General features: G+C 46.5%; 1 protein-coding gene across 1 annotated transcript; it reads left to right on the forward strand.

The window, feature by feature from the left end:
• Window positions 1-12,197: 12,197 nt before the first annotated feature.
• LOC311315083 (fibronectin type III domain-containing protein 11-like) lies at window positions 12,198-13,166 on the forward strand (the record flags this gene model as incomplete). The annotated part of the gene is made up of 1 exon (XM_084445683.1): window positions 12,198-13,166. The coding sequence occupies one exon, from the start codon at window positions 12,198-12,200 to the stop codon at window positions 13,164-13,166; it is 969 nt and encodes a 322-aa protein (XP_084301809.1).
• Window positions 13,167-13,427: the final 261 nt, after the last annotated feature.

Below are 13,427 nucleotides of genomic sequence, written 5' to 3' on the forward strand. Positions count from 1 at the left end.
AGGTAACAGACCCGACACCAATGCCTCCAAGGTAACAGGCTACTGCTTAGCCATGCAATTGCTATTTCCATCTTAAAAGCGTTTGTATATGTTGTTGTTTTTCTTTAGATTTTGAGAAACGTAGAATCATTATTGGGATTCAAAATGCCAGATTTGAACTCAGTTTAGTCTGAGATTTATCGAACTCTAACGGAGGTTGTGTGCTTGCATACATGTTTAAGTTATGGTCCTTTCTTCCTCAGTCCCCTTTAGTTTACAGGGTCTGACGGGCCGTCATATTATTAATATTATTCTACCTCATGTTTCACTGCAGGTTCAGACTCACTTTGTGCTCCCAGCTGTTGTGTTCTGGTTTCTAACTAGTAAACAGGATTCTAGGTGGTTGTGAGATTGTAGATATTCCCTAGTTGGAGCAAAATGTTGTCACGTTAAAAATCAAGTGAACCTACGTTTTTGTGTCCATTCTAACAGTATTGTTTCTTATATTCCTAGTTTTATTTTCAGATGATTTTGAAAGGGTAATTTTGGTTTTGTGTACAGTTTAACTTTCCTTTCCTTTAGTCTAAATGTCACCAGTTGTTTGTTTGTTAATGTTTATGTGCTCAAGTCTGAAATATACCTCTTATCTCCCCCCCCCCCCCCCCCCCCCCCCGTGAGATCAATGTCCAGTTGTATCGTTTGGCCTCACTCCCCTTTTGATCTTTGCGTTTCTAATGTTTAAAATTATATATATATATAAGTATTAATATATATATATATATCATTATTTTAAATAATTCAATTTTAAGTGTAACTCTTTGTGAACGTGTGAAACAAATGTTCATGAATGGTCCAGTAGTGAAGCCATGTTTTGACGGGGTCCCAGAGTAGGTGTCCTCTGATAAGCCTGTAGTCTGTCCTGTCTGATAGGGGTCCCAGAGTAGGTGTCCTCTGATAAGCCTGTAGTCTGTCCTGTCTGATAGGGGTCCCAGAGTAGGTGTCCTCTGATAAGCCTGTAGTCTGTCCTGTCTGATAGGGGTCCCAGAGTAGGTGTCCTCTGATAAGCCTGTAGTCTGTCCTGTCTGATAGGGGTCCCAGAGTAGGTGTCCTCTGATAAGCCTGTAGTCTGTCCTGTCTGATAGAGTCACACTGGCTCCCTAACGCTTGTTCATTTACAGTGAGGAGATGTTTCACCCTGCTCAGCCTCTAATACTGCTCAGCCTCTAATACTGGACAGCCCTGCTCAGCCTCTAATACTGGACAGCCCTGCTCAGCCTCTAATACTGGACAGCCCTGCTCGGCCTCTAATACTGGACAGCCCTGCTCAGCCTCTAATACTGGACAGCCCTGCTCAGCCTCTAATACTGGACAGCCCTGCTCAGCCTCTAATACTGGACCGCCCTGCTCAGCCTCTAATACTGGACAGCCCTGCTCGGCCTCTAATACTGGACAGCCCTGCTCAGCCTCTAATACTGGACAGCCCTGCTCGGCCTCTAATACTGGACAGCCCTGCTCGGCCTCTAATACTGGACAGCCCTGCTCGGCCTCTAATACTGGACAGCCCTGCTCGGCCTCTAATACGGGGGCTGTAATGTAATGTTCAGTCTTCTATGCAACGGCCCCTCCCTCAGTAGCCCTGAGCAGTGAAGCAGTGAAGCAGTGAAGCAGTGAAGCAGTGAAGCAGTGAAGCAGTGAAGCCGGTCAGATCTGGTTCTCTGCTTCGTCTCAGAGGGACTAGAGGTCATCTCACCCTGTTGTCATGGGAATTAGACTTCTCCTGTATTTTCTGTGGAAATCAATTGTTCTTGGTCTTTGGGCTGATGGCTTTAGTAGATTTTTTTTACTGTTCACATTGTACACCCTTGGGTTCTCTTTCAATAAAGTGGAAAACAGAAGTGGGTTGTGTTTTATCTTCAACCAGTTGTGAGGTTTGTTCATTTTGTGAGAGTTGTGAAACGTGTGTGTTGGTCATCCTGGTGTTTTGTGTAATAAACCAACACAAAATCTTCCGTCAGGTGTTCTGCTGTCTGGACTCGTCCTAACGCCATGCGCCTCAGTGATCTGGGCTCGTCTTACCGCCCTGCGCCTCAGTGATCTGGGCTCGTCTTACTGCCCTGCGCCTCAGTGATCTGGGCTCATCCTACCGCCCTGGGCCTCAGTGATCTGGGCTCGTCTTACCGCCCTGCGCCTCAGTGATCTGGGCTCGTCTTACCGCCCTGCGCCTCAGTGATCTGGGCTCGTCCTACCGCCCTGGGCCTCAGTGATCTGGGCTGGATCTGACATTGCACCTGTCCCCTGTGTCCCTCTCTCAGGAGCCCCAGAGGCAAAGCCACAAAAAAAACAAAATGTCCGCTTTGATTTTCCAGTCAATCAAGAAATGTTAATTTACAGCAACTCATGTATTTCTAAGATATAATGTCATAATATAATGTATAATATAATGTATAATATAATAATAATGTCAACCCAGATCAGCTCCCTGTGCATAAACCACTTCCCTCTCTTCAGTGAAGAACATCACAGGGAGAAAACGAGGCCCTGTCCTGTGAGTCACACAGCCACGTTCGACCCCCCCGCTATAATTATGCCGCCCCTCCCCGTGCAGTGTGGACCCCCCTCCCCCAATAAAAGCCCTGACATGTAGCTAACAGTGGGTTGACGTGGCCATAAAACTAGAGTCAGAGCCCCCCTGCAGAAAACAGGCTGTTAACCTTTATGGGACAATGTAAACATGACTGTGTAAACATGCATGACACAATGGGGGGGGGGGGTTACACTATAAGAACCTATAACTCATATCATATGAGCAAGTGAATGGCCTACTGACTTCAAGATGACCGGTAAAGCCATATTGCACTATGACCCAATACGCTGCTGTCAGCGTGCAGTCTCCATCTCACGTCAGTGACGTACAGACGTCATCCCTCTCAGCGGGAGGCGGGTAGCAGACCCGCGTCATCAGGCCAGGTGTTCCGCTAGAGGCCACGTGTACTGTTCTTCACGGAAGACCAAGAAAGAAGTCCCTGAAAGACACGGGCAATGTGAGAAAGGGGATTATACGCAAAACGGAGGTTACTTCACTGAAACAAGTTGTTACTTCACTGTTCTCTGTAAAGCGCATTGTGTTGCCTCTGGGTATGAAATGCGCTATACAAATAAAGCTTTGATTGATTGAACAACACACTTCCGCTAAACGTGGAAGAACCAAATCCATGAGCTTACAGTGAGCCCAGAGAGACCAGGAGGGAGAGAGACCAGGAGGGAGAGAGACCAGGAGGGAGAGAGACCAGGAGGGAGAGGGGGAGACCGCCAGACAGAGGAGGGGGGCAGGGTAGCCTAGTTTCAGTAGAAATAAGAGGGTGAGGGGCAGAGAGAGGAGGAGGGGTGCCTGTGGGAACATGTCTGTGAGCGTGTGTGAACCCAGTGACCGGGCAACTGACCGAGCCACCCCGGGAATGTGGATGTGGATCAGGGGGGGTCACCCCGGGAATGTGGATCAGGGGGGGTCACCCCGGGAATGTGGATCAGGGGGGGTCGGTCAACACTTCACAGCCCAACGCGAACACTCGTCTAGGGACGGTTTTGCTGTGTCAGCTGACCGATTAACATCATTGAGTCCAAGGTACAGAATATGACCGCAAGACGCACCAACAGGGAACGAATCGTTATTCTAGCTTCTTTGACTCCCTTATTTGTTTGACATAGAGAGGCTAGCCTACATCTATTGTGACAGCTTTCGCTCTAAATGTCTTATGTAAGTGTAGCCTATTGTGCTGAGTGCTCACCACACCTAGACTGATACCCAAAGGACGTGGAAAGGAAATTGCATAATGTGTATTATCATGTGTATTATTATGTATCACATTAGCCAACACAAACTGGTAATGCACGACCACAATGATGTAAGGAGGATATTACAACACTAAAATTATTATTATTATTATTTTTAACAATCTATTATATGCATCACTAATGGTAAGAACACCAACAAAACATCCATCAGCCCAAACAGGTTGGATGATTATTTGCTGTGAGATTGTTTACCCGGAGATTTAAGATAATGTGTTATGACAGGTGGCTGTTACAGGTTATATATGGCGAAATAAACTTTCTATTCTATTCTATTCCTATTGGGACAGTGGCACACAACTTCAACCTCACTAACTCACCTTACTCACTTTACTTGTTATTTGACTTCCCTCCAGCCAGCCACAACATCTGATCAGTGGCCTTTTTCTAATAACTGAAACAGCCCTCCTTTACTCTCAATCGAAATCCACAACGCACCATGTAACGCACCATGTAACACACCATGTAACACACCATGTAACAAACCAACACACCATGTAACGCACCATGTAACAAACCAACACACCATGTAACGCACCATGTAACAAACCAACACACCATGTAACACACCATGTAACAAACCAACACACCATGTAACACACCATGTAACACACCAACACACCATGTAACGCACCATGTAACACACCAACACACCATGTAACGCACCATGTAACAAACCAACACACCATGTAACACACCATGTAACACACCAACACACCATGTAAGACAGCAAGTAACAAACCAACACACCATGTAACAAACCAACACACCATGTAGCACACCAACACACCATGTAACAAACCAACACACCATGTAACAAACCAACACACCATGTAACACACCAACACACCATGTAACGCACCATGTAACAAACCAACACACCATGTAACAAACCAACACACCATGTAACAAACCAACACACCATGTAACAAACCAACACACCATGTAACAAACCAACACACCATGTAACAAACCAACACACCATGTAACGCACCATGTAACAAACCAACACACCATGTAACGCACCATGTAACAAACCAACACACCATGTAACAAACCAACACACCATGTAACGCACCATGTAACAAACCAACACACCATGTAACACACCAACACACCATGTAACAAACCAACACACCATGTAACGCACCATGTAACAAACCAACACACCATGTAACAAACCAACACACCATTAACACACCATGTAACACACCATGTAACACACCAACACACCATGTAACACACCATGTAACACACCAACACACCATGTAGCACACCACGTAACACACCACGTAACACACCACGTAACACACCACGTAACACCATCTCATGCGACCAGGGCGTTCGGTCTCAGGTTTGGTCACAGCGACCTGCAGCTGAAGCAGCAGCTCTACCGGCGCTGGGTTCAGAGCCAGGCTCAGTTTCAGGAAGGTAACATGAAAGATCCCCTGGAGGGAGGAGGAGCTTCATGTGCTGCAGGGCTGAATCTATATGTCATGTCCTGCTGCTTATAACACACTTTAACAGGTCTTCATTTAAATGTCATATTTCATTTAATTTCAAACCTTGAGGTTTCCCTCATTAGTGATGATGAGTTTACACAGAGACACAAATCAACAAAACAAATGCAATGTACAATAATAATAATTAAAAACAGTTACAGGTTGAGGTACATAGGTCTAGAGCCATGTACTTAAACTATGAGACTGAAGGGAGGACCTCAAGCTTTAGAGTCTGTTGGAAGGTATTCCAGGTATAAGGAGCATCATGGGAAAAAAGCTGCCCTTCCAAGTTCAGAAAGCACTTGAGGAACCCTGAGAACCCTGAGAACAAGCCCATCATTAGATCAGGTCTGGTAGGGGCCAAGGCTCCAGTCCAACAGAGACCAGATGGAAGGTGGAAGCTGACCAATAATGGCAATACAGTAGACATACTGCATCATCAGCATATAAATTAACATGGCAGCCAGTTAGTGTAGAGACAATATCATTAATATATATGGTGAAAATGACAAAGGAAACCCTGCTGCATATTACAGACTTAAACAGGTCTTAATCTAAATGTCATATCCTGTTTATAACAGACTTAAACAGGTCTTAATCTAAATGTCATATCCTGTTTATAACAGACTTGAACAGGTCTTAATCTATATGTCATATCCTGTTTATAACAGACTTGAACAGGTCTTAATCTATATGTCATATCCTGTTTATAACAGACTTGAACAGGTCTTAATCTAAATGTCATATCCTGTTTATAACAGACTTGAACAGGTCTTAATCTAAATGTCATATCCTGTTTATAACAGACTTGAACAGGTCTTAATATATATGTCATATCCTGTTTATAACAGACTTAAACAGGTCTTAATCTAAATGTTGTATCCTGTTTATAACAGACTTAAACAGGTCTTAATCTATATGTTGTATCCTGTTTATAACAGACTTGAACAGGTCTTAATATATATGTCATATCCTGTTTATAACAGACTTAAACAGGTCTTAATCTAAATGTTGTATCCTGTTTATAACAGACTTAAACAGGTCTTAATCTATATGTTGTATCCTGTTTATAACAGACTTAAACAGGTCTTAATCTAAATGTCATATCCTGTTTATAACAGACTTAAACAGGTCTTAATCTATATGTCATATCCTGTTTATAAAAGACTTAAACAGGTCTTAATCTAAATGTCATATCCTGTTTATAACAGACTTAAACAGGTCTTAATCTAAATGTCATATCCTGCTGCATATAACAGACTTAAACAGGTCTTAATCTAAATGTCATATCCTGTTTATAACAGACTTAAACAGGTCTTAATCTAAATGTCATATCCTGCTGCATATAACAGACTTAAACAGGTCTTAATCTATATGTTGTATCCTGTTTATAACAGACTTGAACAGGTCTTAATCTAAGTGGCCCATATTCATTACTAATACTAAATATTAGCCGTAATGTTTGTGCTATTGCAATGATGTTTTGTTTGTGATCCATGTGTAAAGAGCATTCAGGACCCTGCTGGATAACTGTGCTGTGTGTTCGTCACCAGTGAACTTTGTTGTTCTAATGCCGATATTTTGATTAGATATGACCACTATGTGTTGCAGAAACATTTGAACAACCGTTTGTTAAACATATGTTATGTCTGCCATGAGTTCTGACCACTGACTGACCTGTTACCCCTGGGGTCAACATTTGACAGACAGTGTTAATGACAGGTGATGCTCTGTGTAATTATCTTCAGATAATACTTACTTCCCAGCACCATTATGGGCCCAAAACATGCCTGGAAGGTTCTGAGTTCACTCTGGGCCTCAGAGGAGAGTGCATGACAGGTCCATTACTAACAAATATTACTTTATAGTTGTGGTTTGATGATACAGAGTATGTGTGTGTCTGTGTGTCTGGGTGTGTCTGGGTGTGTCTGTGTGTGTGTCTATTGGGTGGCAACATATAATTTGGACATCACCTTATAACTGTAGTACCACCTGAATAGATTTTAAGGGTTACTGAAACCATGTAACCTTTAAAATTGCTTGGATTGACCTTTGAACTGAAGTGTCCCTGACTTGTCTGACCCGTACCCCTCACAGTGCCAATACCAGTTATATGTACCAGTAAAAGACTGCATCCATTTTATTCAATTAATTTAGTTTAATCTATATGCGAGAGGGGGTTATCATTGGAGACAATGATTCTGCTGAAAACACAAAGAGTCTTTACTACAATAACAAAGGGTTAGAAATACACTAAACACTGCCAGCTAGTGGCAAGATATGGTACTTCTGATCTGTACACAAAAACACATCAAGAATTGATTTGCTACAAATGCATGAATTGTTTTGGGGATTGTGTAATCCAGTGTATATATATATATAGATTGATAAAGATGTGTCAAATTTCTAAAACTGGTATGCCAAGTGGACTGCTGGTAGTGACATTATATAATAATATCTTATAATATATAATGATAAATGAATATAGTCTTACAAGCTGTCATCACAATATCTAAAGCCCTGGTGATAAGGTTGGTTGATAGTGCATGTATGTACATATTAATATGATAGTGCATGTATGTACATATTAAACATTGTCATGACAAATCCAGCAATTTGATTGAATGGGGGTAGGTGGGTCTCCCTGAGAGAGAGAGAGAGAGACGTTCGGTCACCCGGGAGAGACTCGGAGTAGAGCCGCTGCTCCTTTGCGTCGAAGGGAGCTAGTTGAGGTGGTTCAGGCATCTAGTGAGGATGCCTCCTGGGCGCCTCCCTAGGGAGGTGTTCCAGGCGTGTCCGGCTGGGAGGAGGCCGCGGGGTAGACCCAGGACCAGGTGGGAGGAGGTCACGGGGTAGACCCAGGACCAGGTGGCGGGACTACATCTCCTCACTGGCCTGTGAGCGGCTAAAGATTCCCCAGGCAGAGCTGGTTTATGCTGCCAGGGAAAGGGATGTCTGGGGCCCCCTGCTGGAGCTGCTGCCTCCGCGACCCGACCCTGGATAAGCGGATGAAGATGAATGGATGGTTTTCATGTAACCCTGATAACCTCTGACAACGCTGATGAAACTTGGAGGTAATTCTCGTCCTCGAAACATTGCCGTGTAACTCAGGCCTTAGTTCCAAATGAGTTTGTATTATGCATGACTTACTGACATTTAGTGGTATGGTCATGAATATATTTAGGATGACTCAGGTCTGGTATTTGGAAAGGATAATCAGTCTTATGAAACAAATTCAAATGCAGTTCAACTTTAAACTCAAGGAAAGACCCCCCTTCCTGCATTATTTGTGATAGGCTAGGTATATTTAAACAATTTGCTATTCGATTATATTAACTCTTTGAATGGAATTTAAAAGTCAGCATCCTGTACTTTTTGGCAGTGGCCTACAGTCCATGCCTACAGTACCCCAGACCTGAATCACAGAGGGCCTGAGAGGCTTAAAAAACAACAACTGCCACCTCCTCTTGGTGCTTTTGAGTAACAGCAAGCACCTACCGCCGCCTAGTGGCCAAGTAGTGTAAATGCACTGAATTTAGACAGCCAGCAATGAACCGCAAGTCTATCTACCGCTCTGCTGGAGGCTTGAAGGCTACTATTTTACTTCCCATTATGCTCCTATTGATAATGAGTTGCCACCCACATTCACATACTTGTATTCATTCTATTAATATGTGATGTAAGGTTACATACGGGTCGGTATTGGCGAATGGACTACCGTCAACGGTGGAGGGCCGATACGCCGATGCCGTGAAAATCTCCCTATTTTTCACCACCCAATGTTGACAGGTAGGCTAGGTAGGCTAGTTAGGCTGGGTAGGCTAGGTAGGCTGGGTAGGCTAGGTAGGTAGGTAGGCTGGGTAGGCTGGGTAGGCTAGGTAGGCTGGGTAGGCTGGGTAGGCTAGGTAGGCTAGGTAGGCTGGGTAGGCTAGGTAGGTAGGTAGGCTAGGTAGAGGTAGGCTGGGTAGGCTAGGTAGGCTAGGTAGGTAGGTAGGCTATGTAGAGGTAGGCTAGGTAGGCTAGGTAGAGGTAGGCTAGGTAGGCTAGGTAGGCTAGGTAGAGGTAGGCTGGGTAGGCTAGGTAGAGGTAGGCTAGGTAGAGGTAGGCTAGGTAGAGGTAGGCTAGGTAGGCTAGGTAGAGGTAGGCTAGGTAGGCTGGGTAGAGGTAGGCTGGGTAGGCTAGGTAGGCTAGGTAGAGGTAGGCTAGGTAGGCTAGGTAGGCTAGGTAGAGGTAGGCTGGGTAGGCTGGGTAGGCTAGGTAGAGGTAGGCTAGGTAGGCTAGGTAGAGGTAGGCTAGGTAGGCTAGGTAGGCTAGGTAGAGGTAGGCTGGGTAGGCTGGGTAGGCTAGGTAGAGGTAGGCTAGGTAGGCTAGGTAGGCTAGGTAGAGGTAGGCTAGGTAGGCTGGGTAGGCTAGGTAGGCTAGGTAGAGGTAGGCTAGGTAGAGGTAGGCTAGGTAGGCTAGGTAGGCTAGGTAGGTAGGTAGGTAGGCTAGGTAGGTAGGTAGGCTAGGTAGAGGTAGGCTAGGTAGAGGTAGGCTAGGTAGGCTAGGTAGAGGTAGGCTAGGTAGGCTAGGTAGAGGTAGGCTGGGTAGGCTAGGTAGGCTAGGTAGAGGTAGGCTAGGTAGGCTAGGTAGGTAGGTAGGCTAGGTAGGTAGGTAGGCTAGGTAGGCTAGGTAGAGGTAGGCTAGGTAGAGGTAGGCTAGGTAGAGGTAGGCTAGGTAGAGGTAGGCTAGGTAGGCTGGGTAGAGGTAGGCTGGGTAGGCTAGGTAGGCTAGGTAGAGGTAGGCTAGGTAGGCTAGGTAGAGGTAGGCTGGGTAGGCTGGGTAGGCTAGGTAGAGGTAGGCTAGGTAGGCTAGGTAGAGGTAGGCTAGGTAGGCTAGGTAGAGGTAGGCTGGGTAGGCTGGGTAGGCTAGGTAGAGGTAGGCTAGGTAGGCTAGGTAGGCTAGGTAGAGGTAGGCTAGGTAGGCTGGGTAGGCTAGGTAGGCTAGGTAGAGGTAGGCTAGGTAGGCTGGGTAGGCTAGGTAGAGGTAGGCTGGGTAGGCTAGGTAGGCTAGGTAGGCTAGGTAGGTAGGTAGGCTAGGTAGGTAGGTAGGCTAGGTAGAGGTAGGCTAGGTAGAGGTAGGCTAGGTAGAGGTAGGCTAGGTAGGCTAGGTAGAGGTAGGCTAGGTAGGCTGGGTAGAGGTAGGCTGGGTAGGCTAGGTAGGCTAGGTAGAGGTAGGCTAGGTAGGCTAGGTAGGCTAGGTAGGCTAGGTAGAGGTAGGCTGGGTAGGCTAGGTAGAGGTAGGCTAGGTAGAGGTAGGCTAGGTAGAGGTAGGCTAGGTAGGCTAGGTAGGCTAGGTAGAGGTAGGCTAGGTAGGCTAGGTAGGCTAGGTAGAGGTAGGCTAGGTAGGCTAGGTAGAGGTAGGCTAGGTAGGCTGGGTAGGCTAGGTAGAGGTAGGCTGGGTAGGCTAGGTAGGCTAGGTAGGTAGGTAGGCAGGTAGGCTAGGTAGTCTGGGTAGGCTGGGTAGGCTAGGTAGGCTGGGTAGGCTAGGTAGGTAGGCTAGGTAGGCTAGGTAGGCCAGGTAGGTTAGGTAGGCTAGGTAGGTAGGTAGGCTAGGTAGGCTAGGTAGGCTGGGTAGGCTAGGTAGGCTAGGTAGGCTAGGTAGGTAGGTAGGCTAGGTAGGCTAGGTAGGCTGGGTAGGCTAGGTAGGCTAGGTAGGCTTGGGTTAGGGTTAGGCTATGTCTGGATCCAGACTAGGAGTTCACTCTTTACACAACAAATATTTCATACCTCAGTCAATATTCTTTCATCGCACATCTGTGTGAAACAACAGTCTTTCTTGCGGGAAAACTATTAATTGTATTAATAATTGTCCCATTTTACGTCTGATTGTGCTAAAAGATTGATGGATTGCACATCCAAGTCAAATTTATTCAAATGAACACATTTCCTATAATGGTCTCGTGCCCCCTGGCTATTACAGGCTCATTATGACTCAATGCTTCTGTGGCATCTACTCGTAACCATGGGAATTCTGACCAAAATACATTTCAGTCTTTCAAATGTTTTCAAACCTTTCGTGGTGCAAATAGGAATGCAGTAGAAGCACTAACTTTATCAGGTAAGACATTGAGTAGTAGGCTTGGGCTAGAGAAAGTAACGCACAGGGTCACTAGTAGACTGGAGAGTAGCTATAGGGGAAAGGGTTAGGGTTAGGGTTAGGGTTAGTGAGGGTCACTGGAAGGGTTAGGGTTAGTGAGGGTCACTGGAAGTAGACTGGAGAGTAGCTATGGGGGAAAGGGTTAGGGTTAGGGTTAGGGTTAGGGTTAGGGTTAGTGAGGGTCACTGGAAGTAGACTGGAGAGTAGCTATAGGGGAAAAGCGTCGCTCCCTGACTCCATGTTTCTCTTTTAGCCTCTTTGATTGACGTTTCGGTCCTTAGGCCCTCTTCAAAATCAAAAAAATTATAAAAAAGTAACATATCTGACGATGATTAAACAATCATCTTTGAACCATTCTGACCTTTGACTGAACAACATTCCACACCCTTCCATAGAAGTGCGTGCCAGTGTTATGAAAGTAAGCAGGCTTATCAAAGCTAGGCTAGTTGTAAAGCTGTTCATGCTTTCTATTTATTACTCCCCCCGTCATTTCCTCTAACGTTAAACACTGGTTGCACTTTTACAGCTGGTTTTATTTGAGTGAACAGAAATTGATGTCTCGCATAATGTTATTTGTTGTCAGTGATACGGATACTAATATTAGTCAAGCAGCTCATTGTGACTAATAACCTACAGTATTCAAATAGACATATGTGTCTAAAAGCGATACTACACGCTGAACTGCCCTTGGTTGGATTCTTACCAGTTTTTTTTGTTGTTGCACTAGACATGAAAAGAATGAAGGTGACGCACCCGAGCGATGACATCAGCGAGCAGCGCAGTCCCACAAAGATGCGCCACGGCGGCGACGCCAGCGGCCCGACAGGAAGTGACCCCCAGACGTCCGCCAGTGACCCCGGCAGCTCCAGCATGGCGCTGCGCCACCACATCCTCCAGCTGCTCTCCACCAAGCTCAGCCCCGCCCACCTGGAGGCCCACAAGGACCGGCTGGACATCCTGCGGAAGTGCTCCTACTACATGGAGGTCCACCAGGACGCGTCACTGACCCCCCAGTCCGCCCTGTCCCACTCCACCATCCTCCAGCTCATCGACCCCTTGAAGTTCCAGCGCATGAAGAAGCTGGCCAACAGCCAGGTGAAGATCCTGCTGGGCCTCCTGGAGGAGCTGTATGAGCAGATCCTCCGAGACCGCGCCCACCTGCAGGCCGTCCACAACCCGTGCGGCTCGGCCAGCTCGGTCCAGGACGACGCCTCGTTGCGCCACCAGGTGGAGCAGCTGACCCAGTATCTGGTGGACTTCGACACCACGCTGCCGCTGGGCCCGCTGCACGCCAAGCACACGCTCATCTCCAACATGTACAGCGCCATGGTGCCCCGGATCTGGCTGTTCCTCAACGCCAAGATGCCCGTGCTCTTTGACAAGTCGCGGTCGGAGGCGCTGGCGAGCTACACCCGGCTGCACTGGTACATCGCCGGGTCGGAGCAGCAGGAGGCGGGGGAGCAGTTTGAGGTCAGCCACCGGCTCGTCCAGCCCGCCAACGCAGACGAGGGCAGCCAGGTGGGAAAGGTCACGTGCTCCGCCTACTATGTCCATATCAACAACCTGCTGCCCGAGCGCCACTACGAGTTCACGGTCAAGCGGGTGGACACGTGCTACCTGGTGTACAGCGTCTGGAACGAGAGCATGGTGCTGCGGACGGCGCCGGCGTGCCCAGGGAGCATGATGGGTAGCCAGTAGAAGAAGAGGAGGCTGTATCTCTGGTAGTGTGGATGGACAGTGGATGGACGCATAGCACTATGGGAAAAAAAAGCATTTTACATTTTCTATCTCTCTAATAAAAGATGTGGTTGAGATTTTTGAGCAAGGTGCTTCAATTTAGCAGAACACAGAACATACTGTAAATCCTTGACCTTGAGAACTGGGACTGACATGCAAACATCATTACTTTCTGTTATGAAACTTTGTTTGAAATGAACTTTCTGCTAGATCCTTTATTAA

Source organism: Borostomias antarcticus, assembly GCF_949987555.1.
Source record: "Borostomias antarcticus genome assembly, chromosome: 11".
Classification (NCBI taxonomy): Eukaryota; Metazoa; Chordata; class Actinopteri; order Stomiiformes; family Stomiidae; genus Borostomias; species Borostomias antarcticus.